This window comes from Arctopsyche grandis, chromosome 7, assembly GCF_051622035.1.
Source record: "Arctopsyche grandis isolate Sample6627 chromosome 7, ASM5162203v2, whole genome shotgun sequence".
Lineage (NCBI taxonomy): Eukaryota > Metazoa > Arthropoda > Insecta > Trichoptera > Hydropsychidae > Arctopsyche > Arctopsyche grandis.
Window position 1 is genome coordinate 4,242,886 of NC_135361.1, and position 18,792 is coordinate 4,261,677.

Below are 18,792 nucleotides of genomic sequence, written 5' to 3' on the forward strand. Positions count from 1 at the left end.
ATTTTAAATTGGGCAATTGTTTGTTACAGAGAAATTCAATTTCACCCGGAGAGAGAGAAAAGTACAGACCTCGAAGTCCTAACGAACCGGATCATAAAAAGTTGAAAAAAGAAGAGAAAGACCTTGGACATGTAAGTTTGAGTTTCTCATTTACTTTTGGCTACTATGTTGTTTGATTTGCTCATTCGAAAGAAACAATTTACTTTTTCAATATGGACTATAAGAATAATTTCCTAATTATTCTTAAATAATACTAAAATCAAAAAATAAAAAGATGAAAAGAATCATAAGTCATCATGTAGGTAAAATCATTTACAATGTTCCATATTGAATTTATCAATTATTTCAAAATATTATAATTTCTTTTATAAAATAACATTTTTGTTATTTTTATTCATGATTTTTAATGGATAAATCATGAAAATATGAAAAACTTGTTGAAGACTTATGTTTCGGGTCATTTTGATTAAAAATACATTTCAAATTAAAATTAACACGGAAAGAAATCACATACATATATTATTATATTTATATATGCGGTTTCTGTTAGTCGAGTCTCGTAAAAAAACGTTTTTCATGTTATCATTTACAGCAAAGTGATGGTGAAAAATCTGACCAGGATCTGGTGGTAGACGATGCCTCTGAAGATCCAGTCTCACCGCACAACGGCACAGCCAGTCCCCGCGAAAATGGCATTGACAAGTTACAACCAAAAAAGGAACACGTTGGACCACACAGTCCAAGGTATGGTATTTTTAAAGTTATATAATTAATTATTATTTAGTTATTTGAGGCCATTCTCATGATGATAGTATTAATACTTGCGCCTGCCTATAAATTACCTTACATTATATTTATGTATATAACATATAACCTTATTTTAATTCTTGCATCAATTCCTTTCCGATACCAACCGTTGAAATCAACGGGCGCAACACTATTGTGACTAATCATCGTTGACTTACAGATCAGGAACTTCTAGTAATGCATCAACACCTTCGACGAAAAAATTAGACGGCGATAAGCCGACGACGCCTATTAGTAAATCAGTGACTCCAACCAGCGGTGGATCATCAGGTGGCTCCGGAGGACAAGGAGCTGCCGGAGTCGGACTCAAACCCGTAGTGAAAACCCCCGCTCTCGGCCAGTATCCTTACCATATGGCGGCCATGAACGGTCAATATAGTAAGTCATCAATTCCTCATTAACTATTGAAAATATCTTTTAATTTCAAAACTCAAAATAAACTTCATAGTTTAAATTGGTTTTTTTTATATTAAAATTAATGCTTATTCTCTAAGCTGGCCTACCATATTTCTGTATTGTTTCCCAACTGCGGTTCTTGCAGGTGCAGGCCCACACGAATTACAAGCAGCGTACGGAGCGGCAGCCGGTGCTGGAGTACTACATGGTGCAGGTTTAGCGCCGCCATATCCTCCTAGAGCGCCATTACAGCCGTACGAAGCTTTGAGAACACCTTTAGCAGCCATCCCAGGGGGAAAACCGTAATTTTCATCCATATTCATTGATGTTTTACAATATTGTTTGGATTTTAATATATATATATTTTATGATTTTCAGTGCGTATTCCTTTCATGTGAGCGCCGATGGTCAAATGCAACCGGTGCCCTTTCCGCCGGATGCCCTTATAGGGCCTGGAATACCTAGACACGCGCGACAAATCAACACTCTGTCACATGGAGAAGTTGTGTGTGCTGTAACAATATCGAATCCCACTAAATATGTGTACACTGGTGGCAAAGGTTGTGTTAAAGTTTGGGACGTTTCGCAACCGGGTTGTAAAACTCCTGTCTCACAGCTCGAGTGTCTGGTGAGTTGGTAGCGTTATTGTTCCGCTTTCAAAAATCATTTTGAAACCATTTCATACGTATATTCTATAACAAAGTCTTGAAAGTTCCTTTAAAAGTTATTATTTTACTATATATTCCTTTTTTTTTTTTTAGCAAAGAGACAATTACATCAGATCTGTGAAACTTTTACCCGACGGCAGAACTCTAATCGTTGGTGGAGAAGCATCGAATCTTTCAATTTGGGATCTTGCATGTCCGACGCCGCGTATTAAAGCCGAATTGACTTCAAGTGCGCCGGCTTGTTATGCCCTTGCAATTAGTCCAGATTCCAAGGTAATGTTTCTACAAGTTTGAACGAATCTATTCATGAAGATTATCTGTTCACGAATTTAATACTTAATCTTTTCCATTTTCAGGTCTGCTTTAGTTGTTGCTCTGATGGCAATATTGCAGTATGGGATTTGCAGAATGAATCCCTGGTTAGACAATTCCAAGGTCACACTGACGGTGCGAGTTGTATTGATATTTCGGCCGATGGCACTAAATTATGGACGGGTGGATTAGATAATACTGTCAGGTGAGTGTTATCCTCGATAATTCGTTTTAATATTAGATGGTATACATATATGTTACAGTTGAAGTGTATTTTCCAGTTGTAATATATTTTGACTAGTTGGAATATATTCCATCTAACCTGGTACCAACTACTGCTATATGTAGTTGAAATGTGTTTTCAATTGTAATATATTTTGACTAGTTGGAACATATTCTGTCCCACGCAAGCTGATTCATATGGCGAATTACATTTCAACTGGTTAAAATATATTACAACTGAAAATACAGTTCAACCAGGTTAGATGGAGAGGTTAGGTTTTCGTGAAAACGTCACTCGACTAGTAAATTGATTTGGAAAGTCATATTTTTGTATTTATTACATTGTTAGAATTATCGTAATATGGTACTAATTACGTTTATTCGTAATATCTAGCAAATATTAACGCATTGTTGAATTCTAAAGGATTCATAAAAATATAAGAGCTGTCAAAACTCAAGTGTTATATTACAACTGGCGCACATAGTTGAAAGTGTTTTTGCACTTGTGGTGATATATAATTTACTAGTTGAATTGTATTCGAATGTGAATGATTTAAAATGCCAGTTGGAATATATTACAATTGAAAATACATTTTGACTGTAACATGTGTACATAAATGTAATTTGGTAATAAAATAATATTATTATTAATGAATTATTTATTTTTATCGTTCAGATCGTGGGATCTTCGAGAGGGAAGACAATTACAACAACACGATTTTAGTTCTCAAATATTCTCACTTGGATACTGTCCGACAGGTATTTATAAAATGCTTAATACAAATAATACAAATGTTTGTTATTTGAATGTGTATTACATTGTCGTTTAATTTTTAGGCGAATGGCTTGCCGTGGGAATGGAAAATTCAAATGTTGAAGTTTTACACGCTGCAAAACCAGATAAATATCAATTACATCTCCACGAAAGTTGTGTTTTGAGTTTACGGTTTGCATCTTGTGGTAAATGGTTTGTTTCAACTGGAAAAGACAATCTTTTGAATGCGTGGAGAACTCCTTATGGTGCTAGTATATTCCAGGTGAATGTTTTTATATATATATATGTGTATGTTTATTTGTATGTAATCTGTAGTTGATGAATTTACTAATGATTATTTTTGTTTTGTTTCAGTCGAAGGAATCATCGTCAGTTCTCAGCTGTGATATTTCCGCAGATGACAAATACATCGTGACTGGTTCTGGTGACAAAAAAGCAACAGTTTATGAAGTTATATATTAACAGTAATTAAAAAGTGAAGTGCACAAAACACTACTTTAACGGCGCTAATGAAGAGTCGCGTTTTTGAATTTACCAGTGAATATAAAAAAAAAATAAACAGTTGTTGTCGATAATTATTAATTTTATGTTAATTGTTATTTTATTGACAATCTCCTTGGATAGATCCATTCATGTGTAAATATATATATGAAGATTTTTAATGTTGAATATCATTGTTAAAATAAAAATAATAACAAATGCCGTACGGCTGTTAAAGGATGTTTTTTCAAGTGAACTCTTTTTGTTAAATATTTCGATAATGTGAATTAGTGATTCATATTCGGTGTAAGTGATTTTATGAAGTTTATATAGTAGACTGCTTGTTTTTATTGTTCAGTGCTTATGTCAAAACAACGGAAAACGAGCCGAGGGAAGGAATATGAAAGTGTAGATATGAAATATCTACGGTTAATGCTTTAGTTGTAAATGTGTAATATACTATTCGATAAGGACACTTTGTATATTTGAAATCTTAATAAATGAAATTTCTCACAATAAATACTTTATAGTTTAAGATTGAATCATGATGATAATTTGCTAGACTTTAGCGATTAGCGATTGTTTTGTTATTTTTCTGTTGGGGGAGTATTTTTTTTACACAAACGATGTAAATTTTTACTAGAAGTTTTATGTTACAAACTGGTTCTCAGTTGAATATTTATTGATCTCAATGTAGATAAATGTGACAAAACGCGTAATAATATTTGTTTATTGAAATTTATGACTGCCACTTTGCTGTGCTTATCGAAATTGCTATTTTTATTAATTAATTTTGTCGTAACAACAAATCGTCAATGTTAACTCTTTCATTTGTTCTTTCCATTCGAGTTACATTATTTCAAAACCATCCAAAAATGGTATTTTGGTATCGAGTTAGCATTGACCATTACAACGTGTAAGCCAATAATACAATACGAGTACGGATATGTATTTTCCGAGGATTTTAATTTTTCAACGAATTTAATGTCTTTAGACAAGATATAATTTTGACTCTTTTTAGTATTCCTACATATTCCTAATATTGTCTATTTGGCTTTCGCAATTACTTTCTATTAAAATTTTGTTCAATTATTGTTTTTTTCTCTATCTGTCAATGTAATGCACTTCAAATTTGAAAAAACCCTAAAAATGTATTCTTTGAAGCTTTTGTATTTTCATTTAAGTATTAATATTATACTTATACTACTTCAAAAATAAACGTTTATTTACTTATACCATGACAATTATTGTACTACGTTTTTTTATCACCACTTTAATAACACATTGCTAAAGTACACATACATACAATGTAAATTCGAATAAAAGTAATGGCCTAAACTTCTCATCGATTAGTGTACTATATGGTCATCGTTATCTTTTTATACAGTGGATTCACAAAGTGATTGTCATTTCAAAATTAAACGAGGCATCACATTCATAACGATAATATGAGAAATTTACTACAAACATTCGTACATTGCACGGTAAATATTTTGTAACATGTTTTTTGGAGTTTATTTTGATGGATCACAAGTTCATATATATATATATATAATATTTGTATTATGGAAACGTGTATAATATAGTTTTGGATTATAAATAAGAACGACTGATTCACAGTACATGTTGTCATTTAGTAAAAACAAGCCGGTAGGAACATAAATTAGATGATGTGAAATATTAGTAAATGTGTCTAAATGCATTTTTGTTCCTATGCTTATGAAAATAATGTTTGATTCATTAAAAATAAACATTGTAAAGAATAAAAACGTGTTTTTTTTCCTTTTTAAATATGATTCGTCAAATATAAAGATTCCCTAAAATTCCGGAGGGGTAATTATGATTTGTTATTGAAAGCTTACCCAAAAAAGTACACCATTTAATAATAAAGATTGAAAATCTTACAAATTATTTTCTGGCAGTCTATGACATACACCAATCAATTCTGCACATAGTACAAAATAGTTTTGCATTGTGTAAAAAATATATAAATGTAGGGTTGGAATTGAACGAAAGGCTGATGTATGGGCTATGGCTGAGAAAGAGTATGTTACGACTGACTGTGAGAATGGGATTAAAAGGGTGCAGAGATATAACGGCTAGTCGCAGTTGGACCTGTGCTCCGCGCGGTTGGTCGCTAAGCCTCTGCACGTATCGTCTTAATAAACAACATGACTGAAAACGCACGTGTTTGGTCTTCCCATCCTAACCGTGGTCCTGAAAAGCGTCATCTGTTAGGATTCTCTACCACATAAATATTATGAATAAACAAATAAATCAATCTAATGAAAATGGAGGATGACCAAAGGTCACGCAATATGAAATGGACAATTTATAAATACAGGCGGACCTCAACTTTCGCACGTAATTGGTTCCTGAAAATGTGTGCGAAAGTTAAATGTTCGAAAGTAGAGGGATGTAAAAAAAAAAAAAAGCATACCAAAAATTGTATCAAAAATGTACGTATTAAATAAAAATTATTTATATACATTAAAAAGTAAAGTAAATGCATGAAATAAAAAGCAGAATAACACGATAAAATAAATAATAAAAAAACAAAAGAAAAATAATACGTAAGAAAAAAAATGAACATAGCTGTAAAAATCAAATAAAATAAAATACTCAAATCCTATTCTTAGTTTTACATTCTACAAAAGAAAAATAGTACCAAAAAATGTACATAAGGAGAGAGGAAAATAAAAACAAAAAAAAAATCACAACTAGGCCCAAATGGAAGAGAGTAGATTAAAATTCCACACATACATCACATTCAAATTAAGAGAATAATGATGAGCGCAGGCTGCCAGATAAATATGTTAAAATAACATCCAATAATCTACACTCACTTAGGTGGAAAAAATGGCATTCAGGCACGGCAAATTATAATCTCGTAATGAACTTGTCAAGAGTTGGTTGAATATGACTTTTTTTTTTCTTCATAGAGAGTTCTGTTACAGACAGTACTCTTATGAATAGCCCTACGTACTTGAGATATTCGTTCTCCATTGGGATCACAGTCTTCCATAATGTTCAAAAACTTTTCGAGATGCGTAAAAGCTTCGTTCATATTTTTTATAGTTAAGGTATTAATGATTTCTTCTGGTTCTTCTTCCTCACTTTCAATATGTATATCATTCTCGTTCTCTTGTCGGTCCATTAGAAATTCATTGGTCATGGGTTCAGAATGAGATTCAATCATCTCATTAATATCTTCAATGTTAACATCTAGGTTAAGTTCGTTCATAAAGTGAACTATTTCAAGTGTGATAGTTTCTGGAGTTTGATCAAAATTTATGATATCACCCATCATTTGTGGTCATAGTTTTCTCCATGAACCTTTCATTGTTGATAAATTAACATTGGCATCAATTTTAAATCACCAGCTAAATTTCCACCAAGAAGCAATGGCAATCGGTTTTTAGAAGGTTTATGACCAGGGGCAACTGCTTCTTCCTTTGATAAGAATGTACGATTAGGCATCTTCTTCCAAAATAAACCAGTCTCATCTACATTGAATATTTGACTAGAGGAATATTCACCATCTTCAATAATTTTGGACAATGAGGAAATAAAGTCTTTTGCAGCATCTTCATCTGCATCAGCTGATTCTCCAGTGAATTTAATATTGTGTAAAGAATATCTTGTTTTAAAATTTTAAAATCAGCCGTTACTTGCATGAAACACCGTGTTAGAATCTTCTTTTAGTCTAGCCTTCCAATCCTTATGCAAACTAAGAGTTCTAGCTTGAATTATTGAAGTACTCAGAGGGATGTTTTTTTGATTTTGGTCACTTATCCAATAAGACAAAGATTTCTCCATGTCATCCATCACTATGCCGTGCCTTTTAGAAACAATTTTTGATGATATATTTCCACAATTTTTAACGAATTCTTTAATTTTGTCTTCATTTTTTAATATAGAACATATCGTAGACCTGTTTATATCATACGAACGGCCGATTGACGCATAAGATTCTCCATTTTCCGACCTTTTTATGATATCCATCTTTGTTTCAATTGTATGAAGTTTATGAGTTCTCGACTTTTTATTTTTATTCGTATCTTCATTGTTTTTCTGTTTGTCACTCATATTTAATGTATGAAATATTTAGCAAATCAAACAACTTGACAAAACTCACGTATGTGCGAGCAGGATGTACCACTTTTCACAGCACGGGCTCGTTCATACGCATTTCATAGTGCGACAGGGAATGGAGGAGAGGGAAACAATTGCACGTAAACAAACATTTTTGCATTATCACCAAAAAAAAAAAAAAAACGATTTTTTAAAAATGTGCGAAATAGCGAATTGTGCGAAAGTCGAATGTGCGAAAGTTGAGGTCCGCCTGTACAAAATATTATTGTGTAGAGGTGGGTTCAGGATCCAAATTAAAGGCCAAATTCGCTTCACAGCATTTATTCAACGATTCAAAAGGTCCACACGTAACCACCGCTCACTCCAGAATAATCTGATCTACCGTGTGTACTTCCTTATGAAGGACATGTTTTACAGCATAGTTTCCCCGATCTATTAATGTGTCTATTGTCTAGGCACGTAGTATACCCTGGTAAGTTGCGAGGCTTATGAAAACTCCAGCGTTTCCTTTATTCGGGCACTTATTGAGTCCCGTTAGCCTAATCCGGGGGTCTCTATTGTTCACCCAAGAATGCACTTAGACAGTGGATACTCTCTCTCATGTATCCACGTTTCAATATGTTTATAGAAATTTGGTACATTGATTTTTACAAATTTCATGTAGGGTAATGGTGCAATTATTAGCTAGGTTGGACTTATTTATTGGCTATTTATTTTCCAGGGGCGGGTGGTGGAGGGAGGAGAGGTAGTTGGTTATATTATTTATGATTTATCTTCTGATCGACATGTTTGACAAATTTGTTGTAGTTTCTGTTAGTGGTTAGCCCAAACTTTTAGTAAGGAATGCTCGATTTGATTAAGATTGTTCCTGCCCTGACCAAATCTAGGGGGGACAAATGCACCTTTCTTAACCCTCAAATAAAGTCCCTTTGTTAGTGAATTGTTTTAATTTAACTTACCAATAACTAACAATGCCAAATAAATTAAAAGCAAACTTATCAATGAATCATAAGAGTCAGATTTATTAAATGCTATTTTATTATAAACATACATATGTATATACAAATATATCAGGAAGGCCTATCCGGTAAACCCCAATGCGCTTTCCTGGTCAATTACAAACAATGCAGCATTTTTATTACATAAGTCGCTGAATTACGAGACACTGAAAACTCGAAATTAACGAGACATCTATGAATTTGAACATATTTTTTATTGTGTATTAATCATAGTGTATATAATTATATAGTGGTGACATAGTAGGTAGGAAGGTTTTGAGCCAATTTAATCAGGAACCGTTTGAACAATTAAATCAGAAAAATTGGCAAACTGATAGGAAACGATCGACGCGGAGTCACAAATATCCATGTCTGGTTGGCTGGTTGGCTGGATCGCCGTCTGGTGTGTGTTGAAGAAGTGCCTGACTTCGTACCCGTTCGTCACAGTCGTCCGCCATCTCACTCGCACCACCGTATTTTTGCACCTCGTCGTCAGTCAGTCGGTCGTATTGTTACAATTTCGTCGGGGATGAGGAAACCGGGTAGTTCTTCCACCACTCGCAGGCCTGGATGCTTATGGTGATGTCAATGATGGTGACAGTGCGGGTACTCCGTGCCAACCTCGACTCACGTTAGGGTCACCAATATGGGGCGTATGGAGTGAGAGGAAGGAATTGTTAAGGCACGACTGTTTAATGTGATGGGCGGGAAGAAAGTAAAGTAGCAATAAACTAACCAGCAGCGTGGTCTAGTGGTGAATGTTGAATTATTTCGTACTTGATGTTACGAGTTCGATTCCCGCTAAGTCTCGCTGTTGGCCAGACCTTGGTTTGTCGAGGTCGATCGTTTCTTATCAGAATTTGGCAATTTTTCTGATTTTCATTGAAACGATTCCTGTAAAATTGGCGTTTCCTTCCCAATTTTCTGTTGCGAACCTTTAGTTATTGTTATATCTTAGGTTTCGCCATATTGCTCACCATAGATGTCTCTGTGGTTGTTTATCGAATATAAAATTCGTATTGTTACATGAAAGTTATTCATCGTTATTTATCGTATTAATACGATGTTTGTAATATCTGACCATGGATGTCAGATATTGTTTAGATTTACATGTATCTATGTAATAATTATGTGGACCAGGAAGGCGCATTTGGGGTTTACCTGTTAAGCCTTCCTGGTATATTTGTATGTAAAAATAAAAAAAATAAATGAAAAAAAACATGACCGAGTTGGTGTCAACTCGCAGGATGGTGACCGAAACTCGACCATGTCGTATAGCCGCCACAGGATTTATTTATTTATTTATTTATTTATTTAACATATTAGCCAAAGTGACATTACAGAGATCTCCAACGCGTCACTGTGGCCGGTCATTCAGTAATAATAACATCATAACAGTAATAATAACTTATAAAAATAACAATATTGACACAACATCATTAAAATCATAAAATCATAAAAAAAAAAAACATAGATAAAGTAATAACAATCATTCATATTTATAATAGGCAAAATCAACCACTGGCATTCCTCAACAACCACTCAACCAGATTAATTATCTGTTAGGCTTCCTGATATATATATCTATGTAAAAAATAAAATATGTATGTACATATGTAGTTCTAATTTTTTTAAGACATTTAAATATTGAATTTACAAAAACTAAATACAAGAAGGTTAAAGTTTTAACAATTTATTAACATTTTTGTGCCCCCCACGGATATAATTTGTATTGTTACAATGATTTTTATGAACCCTTAGTGACATTCAGAATAACTTGATGTGGTAACAATTTAATTTATATTCATTATATGTCAAACAGTTAATCAACAAAAGATGGCTGTAAAATTAGATACAAATTTATATACACATGCTTTTTGTAGAGAATTTTAACAGTAAATGCCATAAAAGCAAGTAGTGCAATAGCTATTAAATGTATTGTTACGGCCACAAGCGCTCCGTTGTCTCTGGTTTCCATCTGTCAAACATATCCGTGTGGCGTCCACAGACGCATGTGGTTTTCGTTCATTATTTGACAGTTGATATTTGATAAATCTATCATAATGTCGTCACAAATGCAAATACCGATTCAGAGCACGGCTGGAGCTGTCCCAGTCAGAAATGACAAAGGTATACTTGAAAAGATAATATGTTGACATTTGAGCTTAATTTCACCTTTCTAATCGGAATATTTTAGAATATAATGCATTTTCAATTCTACATGCTAACGAATATGTTTTCAGGCGAGGTTTCTATGCAAAAAGTCAAGGTTCAAAGGTATATATCAGGAAAAAGACCCGACTATGCGCCCGTCGCATCTTCAGATGAAGACTCCGAAACGGAGGACTTCATGGATCAGCAAAGACCTGAACGACGTCAACAAATGCTTCCGCAAGTTATCAAGGAATCCAATGACAGGAAAATGGAAGTGGATTTTGAAAATAACGTAAGGCTTCATATATACATTCACACGCAAATTATAATGGATGGATTTAAAAAAAATCGGGGTTATTTTAGGTTGATGATCCTCGATTGAAACGTTTGCGGGCGATGCAAGAGTCAACAGAAGACACCGCTGACAATGAAGAAGGCCCTCGGAGACGACACGCCGTAGAACCGGAAGTTTTAGCCGTAGCTGTGGAGGAAGACGTTGAAATGGAGGAGAAAAAGGTTGAAACTGAAAGCAGTGCTAGTTCGGCGGAATCTGACGAAGAATTGGACGAGGAAGAGATTGAATTGAGAAGGTTATAGTTCGTTTAAGATGTGCATGATTTTTAGCTATTGAAATTGTTAGGTAAATAGTATTGTATTGTTTTTAAAGGCGGCTATTACGTCAGAGATTGATGGCTCGTACCGATGAAGATACTGAGGCTTTAGGGCGGGAAGATGAGGGAACGGGTGCCGTAACTCGTGGAGAATCTGATGAAGATGATGATGAAGACGGTGATGATGATGAATATACAGATAGTGAAGAAGATACAGGTATATTTATAAATTGGTGAATGTATGAGTAATGTGTTTTGAAAATGTATGCTGAGATTTTGTTTAATAGGACCTAGATTGAAGCCAGTGTTTGTACGGGCCAAGGATCGTCTTACCGTAATTGAAAAAGAAAAGGCCGAGAAGAAACAGAAACAGAACGAAACGGATTTGAAAAGAGAGAAGGAAGACAAGCGTAGAGAAGCTCTACGTATGGTAGAAGACAGCGTCAGAAGAGAACAACAAGAGAAACTTAAAGTTTGTATTCGTATAATGGAATAATGTATGTATGCAGTTGCATGTAAATTTTGTTAATATGTATTAATTTAATTTTTCAGAGTGATACGGATCATAATATCAACGATGTTTGTACTGATGATGAAAATGATGAAGTGGAATACGAAGCGTGGAAATTGCGCGAAATGAAACGGATCAAACGTGACAAAGAGGAAAGAGAGGCGTTAGTATTATTCATTGTTTTAAAATGGATATGTAATATAGATTATAATTTGTCATTTTTAACAATATGATAATACAATGCTAACGTGACAAATTTAAAAATGATATAAAATGACAATTACCCCAAGCGACAAAAAAATAAGTGGTGATTATTCATTATTAAGTTAGATCCATTAAATTTTGATATGATAATGATTTTTGTTGCTTTCCTCTGGTTTATGAGATATGAGCGTTTAAAAAAATGGGCAATTTTCACATCTAGTATTACTGTGCCAAAAGTGAGTATCGGATTCAATAATCAGAGGTTTTTCAATTGATTGTGAATATTATTGCTTCTGTTGCGTAGGGGTGGGTTCAGGATCCAAATGAAAGGTCAAAGTCGCTTCACAGCATTTATTCAACGATTCAGGAGGTCCGCACGGATCCAGCGCTCACTCCGGAATAATCTGATCCACCGTGTGTACCTCCTTATAAAGGAAAATTTGATCTATTAATGTGTCTATTGTCTACCGTAGTATGTAGTCTACCCTGGCGAGTCGCACGCACTCGCCCGGGTTTATGAAGCGTATCCAATTACTGAGTCCCGTTAGCCTAATCCGGGGGTCTCTATTGTTCACCCACGAATGCACTTAGACAGTGTATACTCTCCCTCATGTACCCACGTTTCAATATATTTATAGAAATTTGGTACATTGATTTTTACAAATTTCATGTAAGGCAATGCTGCAATTATCAGCTACGGGAGACTTATTTTCTGGCTATTTATTTTCCATGGGCGGGTGGCGGGGGAGCAATTTATGAAATGAACAATTTATAAATATAAAATATTATTGCGTAGGGGTGGGTTCAGGATCCAAATGAAAGGCCAAAGTCGCTTCACAGCATTTATTCAACGATTCAGGAGGTCCGCACGGATCCAGCACTCACTCCGGAATAATCTGATTTACCGTGTGTACCTCCTTATAAAGGAGAGGTTGCACAGCATAGCTTCTCCCATCCATTAATGTCTCTATTGCTTATAGACTACCCAGGTCAGGGAGAACTTGGCGTATCCTTTGTCCGGGCACTTACTGAGTCCCGTTAGCCTAATCCGGTGGTCTCTATTGTTCACCTACGAATGCACTAAGACATTGGATAATCTCTCTCATGTTCCCGTGTTATGATACTTTTAAAATTCGCTAGATAATTAATTATACATAATTAGAAAATATATTAAAAAACTATCGATTCCAATACTTATGTAATTTTGACTAGATTTTGGGTGAAAGACTGCAAAAGTCATAAATTTGTAAAAATTGAGCATTTTTTTCAACGCCCATTTCTCATAAACGAGAGGAAAGCAACAAAAATCATTGTCATATTCGAATTCAATGAGTCAAACTTTATAAAGATTGATTTATCTCTGTTCCTGTAAGTAAAAAACATGATTTTTTGTTGCTCAGTGTTATAATATAATATAAGATGTATAAAAAAAAACAAATTTTAGAATTCCAGGAGTATACGTTATGCATAGGGATGTCGCGTGACGACCGATCGTGTCGAGGAGACGCGAGGTAGTGGGGGGGGGGTGTAGCGTCTGACATGTGCTCCTGATATTGAGCGCCTGAGTTGGAACGGGTGGCGTCAGCGTCAGATGCGCGGAAGCGTACACACACACACATTCATTCATTATTTCGCGTTTAATTAGTGTACTGGATTTTTTACTATTAATACGCGCGCGCGCCTATAAATTACCTTACTTTATATTTATATATAACATATAACTTAATTTTATTTCGTGTATCAATTCCTTTCCAAAGCCACCCATTGAAATCAACTAGTTAGAAAATAGTAATACGTGAAAATATATACATACATATATAGATTGTCTGTAACAATGACTGATTTAATTATTTAAAATATCAATTACACATTATTTTTATTTTTTTATAGGATGGAAAAAGAAGCAATGGAGATTGAAAGACTCCGAAACTTGACTGAAGAAGAAAGAAGAATGGAACAAAGACTGAATCCGAAACAAGTTACAAATAAAGCTTTCAAAGGAAAATATAAGTTCCTTCAAAAATACTACCACAGGTAAAGCAGTAAAAATGTATTGTTTCAGTACATTATTTGTTTAGTCAAAACTCTATCGACAATGTTTAATTGTTTCAGGGGAGCATTCTATCTCGATAGAGAAGAAGACGTTCTCAAACAAGACTTCTCCGGACCAACATTGGACGATCATTTCGATAAAAGCGTCCTACCGAAGGTACAATTACGTTTCATGCTCGGTGCAGTTTCGCCACAAGTTCAATTCGTATTAACGTCTGTTCAAATTTTCCAGGTTATGCAAGTTAAGAAGTTCGGTCGGTCCGGCCGCACAAAATACACTCACTTGGTTGATCAAGACACTACTCAGTTCGATTCGCCCTGGTGCGGAGAAACTCTACCACAAAACGCAAGATTCCATGCGACGGCTCGAGCCGGTATGAAGAACGTTTTCGACAAACCATCGTCTAAAAGAAAATACCAGTGATTTGTGGTCGGCGATAAGACATAAGGTCGATTTTATATTGAGACGTTGAGACACAGGTCTCATCGTTGTATAGGAAATTCACTCTCGGGGGAGAATTGTAGAATCTATAATGTTTTGTATAATTATTACGTGGAGTTAAATATTTTCTCTCTATTTAATATGTATGTTACAGTCCAAGTGTTCACTCCGGTACGTTTATGAACGTACTAGTTTGTTCATACACGAACTACGGGCTTTAGTTGGAAGTGCTAATAGTCAAAAGCTATCTTCATATAGACTCCCATCTAGGAGATTTATACCACAGAAGATTTTTCATACACTCTTATGCCTAATAGTTTATGTATGAAACAACTACATGGTTCATTTGTCAATTTGTTCTTTTGTGTACACTATAACTAGTGTATGAACAAACTAGTATGTTCATGAACGAACCAAATGTATACTTGGACTGTAACATATACAGTACAAAGCGTAGATGTTTTTAAATAAATTAAATAACTCCCAGATTGTAGAGATATTACATTATGAATTGTTTGTCCATTTATATTTATTGAAACATTTTAAAGACTTCAAGAATAAAAAAAAAATATTTTTAATTCATTTTGCAATAACACAGTCGTATGTTTGAAATATTTAAAACAATGATTTATTTTGTAATTGTTTTCAACATGTAAATAAATGTTAATACTAAATTAAATTAAACGACTTAATAAACTTTTGTATTTTATACAACCTCATAGTTTTTGAATATTATTAGTATCCACAAATTATGTATTTTATCTGTTTATTTATGTTTAGCCAGCAGTATGGCTCGGTGGTTGCGATTATTTTTTAGCGCCGAGAGGTTACTGGGTTCGATCCCGTGCTAATCTTTAATGCTGCTGGTCAGACTTGGATATTTGTGACTCCAAGTCGATCGTTTCCTATCAGAGTTTGCCAATTTATATGATTTCGTAGTTGAAACGGTTCCTCCATCAAATTGGCAAAAACCATCCTACCCACTATGTCACAAATATCTGAATTTGATTTATGTACAAGATGTAAAAATTTATGTACAAGTCTAATTCCATTGATGTCTCTGGATTAATTAATTGTTAATTTGGTGTTCTTCAGCCTCTCGAAATACAGCGATTTATGTAATAAAAAAATCTGCAACGTTTGTCATTAATTGTCTAGGAAGGTGCATTGGGGTTTACCTGCTAGGCCTTCCTGGTATATATCTATGTAAAAAATAAAATAAATAAAATATGAATATTATTCCTTAGGGGTGGGTTCAGGATCCAAATGAAAGGCCAAGTCGCTTCATAGCATTTATTCAACGATTCAAGAGGTTCACACGGTTCCAGTTAGCCTAATCCGGGATCTCTATTGTTCACCCACGAGTGCACTTAGACAGTGGACACTCTCTTATGTTCCCACATTACAATATGTATAAAAATGAGGAAAATTTGTTTTTTTATACAAAGTATTTATAGGGGATGAAACGAATGAGACGACTGGCTTGTTGATGCACGTGTTTTTATTATGGCAGCAGAAGACGGAGTGATGATAGCACTCCGAACACGGCCGAGTTGGTCCCAACTCGCAGGATGGTAACCGAAACTCGACCATGTCATAGAGCCGCCACATATTCATTTATTTACCGAATCCCGGCCATTTTTACTAGCCTCTTCAATATTTTTATAATTAAAAACAATTTTATAGTCAGATTGAGGTTAGTAATAGTAGACGGTGTGGTAAGAAGCATGCTAGTTAATATGACGGTCGGAAGGAAGTAAAGTGGTAGTCAATAACTTGGTAGAATCGGTCGCAACACGCAGGATGGCGACCCAAACTCGACCATGTCGTATAGTGGTATAATGTCTGTCAAACTGAATTTGGGATTGATGTTCTGACCTCAATCTTTACGAGCATTTTATGTCAATTTTATACTGTGTGGATTTGGGTGTTTTCGTATAAATAAAAGGTGAAGGTCGTGTGAATTATTGGCATACATCTTATGTGAATAGCGTGCATTTTTACTTTGAAATAAAACTGTAAATACAGTTTCGTACGGGGATGTTTGTGATTTCTAGAAAGGAACCTCGATTGTAGAACGTTTGAGAGGACTTTTATCCGGTGCACCATTTCGCTTTGAGACGGCTTCATCCGTTAAGCTTACTGAATGTGTTCTTAAAAAGAGTAGCAGAAATACAGATTGAGGGAGATTTGTGTTTTTTATACCTGGGGGAACGTGTGTTTCGTAACCTTATAAGAGGCATTTTGTATGCAAAACTCTACACGATTCGATACAAACCCACCTTTGAGACCGAATCCTTGTAAATTTTTATGTTGCCATTTTTTCAATAATAAAATACGAATTATATTAATGGATTTTTAATTGAAATTAGGGGAAACACTAGTCATTGGACATGCGATAGTCACTGGCCACTTGGATTAGAATAAAACATCAACGCCAACTGACGCTAATTTAATATATTGCTATCAAATAGTAGTTAACAGAAGTACTATACGGGATGAAACGAATGAGACGACTGGCTTGTTAATAAACGTTGATTTATTATGACGGCCGAAGAAGAAGTGATGATAGTAATTCGAACACGGCCGAGTTGGTTCCAACTCGCAGGATGGTAACCGAAACTTGACCATGTCGTAGAGCCGCCACAGTACCATTGATAGCACAAAAGGTCATGAGGTTTGTAGACAAGGAAGGTTTATAGAAAATCGTTTTAGTTTATAAGAGGATATTCATTTATGTTCAGTATATAAGTAGTATTGTTTTTACGACGGAGGTAGTTGCTCGACTTCGGAGGAGTGGGCTGGCTGAATTCGAGAAGCTCACTGACGTTTAGGGTTAGTGTGCTAGTTTATATCCTGATCGGTTGTGTAAAGTGTAAATGTGCGATGAGATGCTTTCGGTGACTACTGCGGGCTTGCGATCGTTTATATGGAGGGAGCCGAATTGTGTCTTTGCCCTTGTGTTAGCCAAGATATTTCAGGCAAGGATGCTCATACAGGAACGCGATGATGCAATCGTGCAGCTTGTGTTTTATGAGAACTTGGATGAGATCATTGACTTCGATTCGGGACCGTTTTGTTTTATTCCTACAGGTTCTTATTTTTTTAAGTTTTAAAATCTAAATGGCTAGCGATTGTGGTGCTTTGATTTTGTTCTAAAATATTGGTTTTTGTACTTTTTGACTGCTCCTCACGGTTTTATAATATAAATGTGGAATTTTAGTATTGGCCGTTTTTTCAAGCGCGTTTTATTGTCAATGAAGAATTTTAATATCGCACTTGCTTGGAAAATGAAAAAGAAAAATTAATAAGTGGGTGCCGTAAGCCGATGTAAGTCTTTTTAAACGTGGGTTTTTCAATAATTTTTTCCCGAGAAATTCGCTGTGAGCGGAAAAATTTCCGGTGAACCTTTTGTGTCTAAGCCTCCAGGTTTTTTTTAATAGGAAAATTAGCGGAAATGAGCGAAGAGGGAAGCTTTGCAAGTAAAGTAGGAATTAAGTTGTTTTTTTTTTTTATTATACATATACCTACAATAGATGTATATATATATATTATATAATGAAAAGGTGACGGAAGGAAAATACATACCTTTTTATTAATTCAAATCGACGATTATTTATTATGAAATATGGACGATTCTCATTTTGTTTGGATTGAATTTTCATTTGCGGTTGTCAGCGCCCAGTGTTGAAAATATAAAGGGAATGTTAGCAGATATTAATGCTATTTTTAATATAAGGAAAATTCATATTAAAAATATGAGAAATATTTTATTTTTTAATAAAACCTTCTAATAAAATGGAATGCGTATTATACAAAGAATATCACAGGTAGGGATAAATATACGTGCAAAAAATTATATGATCTACATACAATATATGTACATATGTATAGAAATATGATAATCGTTAGTTTGCGAGATGCAATTAATTAATTTAAGAAAAGATTTATTATAATATAATAATCAAAATGAATTGAAAGTTATTTTTTACGTTTGGAAATTCTCAATATTTCTAAATGCATCTCAAAAGTTTAAGGGGAATAGATTAGCGCTTGACGCATCAA

The 18,792-nt window shown here is 34.5% G+C and overlaps 2 protein-coding genes across 6 annotated transcripts in view; both read left to right on the plus strand.

The window, feature by feature from the left end:
* Positions 1 to 5,419, plus strand: part of LOC143914960 (protein groucho-like) — a 233,096-nt gene extending 227,677 nt beyond the window's left edge. For 4 of the 5 annotated variants that reach the window (XM_077435396.1, XM_077435399.1, XM_077435400.1 and 1 more), the window contains 10 exons: positions 30 to 131; positions 593 to 744; positions 968 to 1,185; positions 1,349 to 1,505; positions 1,582 to 1,831; positions 1,965 to 2,144; positions 2,228 to 2,388; positions 3,082 to 3,164; positions 3,243 to 3,442; positions 3,535 to 5,419. In XM_077435396.1, the coding sequence (XP_077291522.1) occupies positions 30 to 131; positions 593 to 744; positions 968 to 1,185; positions 1,349 to 1,505; positions 1,582 to 1,831; positions 1,965 to 2,144; positions 2,228 to 2,388; positions 3,082 to 3,164; positions 3,243 to 3,442; positions 3,535 to 3,642 (1,611 nt within the window). In that variant the 3' untranslated portion in view covers positions 3,643 to 5,419. The remainder of the gene's footprint in view (positions 1 to 29; positions 132 to 592; positions 745 to 967; positions 1,186 to 1,348; positions 1,506 to 1,581; positions 1,832 to 1,964; positions 2,145 to 2,227; positions 2,389 to 3,081; positions 3,165 to 3,242; positions 3,443 to 3,534) is intronic. The other variant, XM_077435398.1, reaches the window with a different exon arrangement.
* Positions 5,420 to 10,577: 5,158 nt separating this feature from the next.
* On the plus strand, positions 10,578 to 15,445 carry Mfap1 (Microfibril-associated protein 1). The gene is made up of 9 exons (XM_077435405.1): positions 10,578 to 10,883; positions 10,997 to 11,199; positions 11,271 to 11,497; positions 11,575 to 11,735; positions 11,806 to 11,990; positions 12,071 to 12,192; positions 14,124 to 14,267; positions 14,346 to 14,442; positions 14,518 to 15,445. The coding sequence occupies exons 1-9, from the start codon at positions 10,817 to 10,819 to the stop codon at positions 14,707 to 14,709; spliced, it is 1,398 nt and encodes a 465-aa protein (XP_077291531.1). The 5' UTR covers positions 10,578 to 10,816; the 3' UTR covers positions 14,710 to 15,445.
* The last annotated feature ends 3,347 nt before the right edge of the window (positions 15,446 to 18,792 follow it).

Bases quoted from the DNA above. Each gene is read 5' to 3' on its own strand.
- Mfap1 (XM_077435405.1), top strand. From the start codon at position 10,817: ATGTCGTCACAAATGCAAATACCGATTCAGAGCACGGCTGGAGCTGTC. The intron at 12,193-14,123 runs GTTAGTATTATT...ATTTTTTTATAG, and splicing joins GACAAAGAGGAAAGAGAGGC to GATGGAAAAAGAAGCAATGG. The intron at 14,443-14,517 runs GTACAATTACGT...CAAATTTTCCAG, and splicing joins ATAAAAGCGTCCTACCGAAG to GTTATGCAAGTTAAGAAGTT.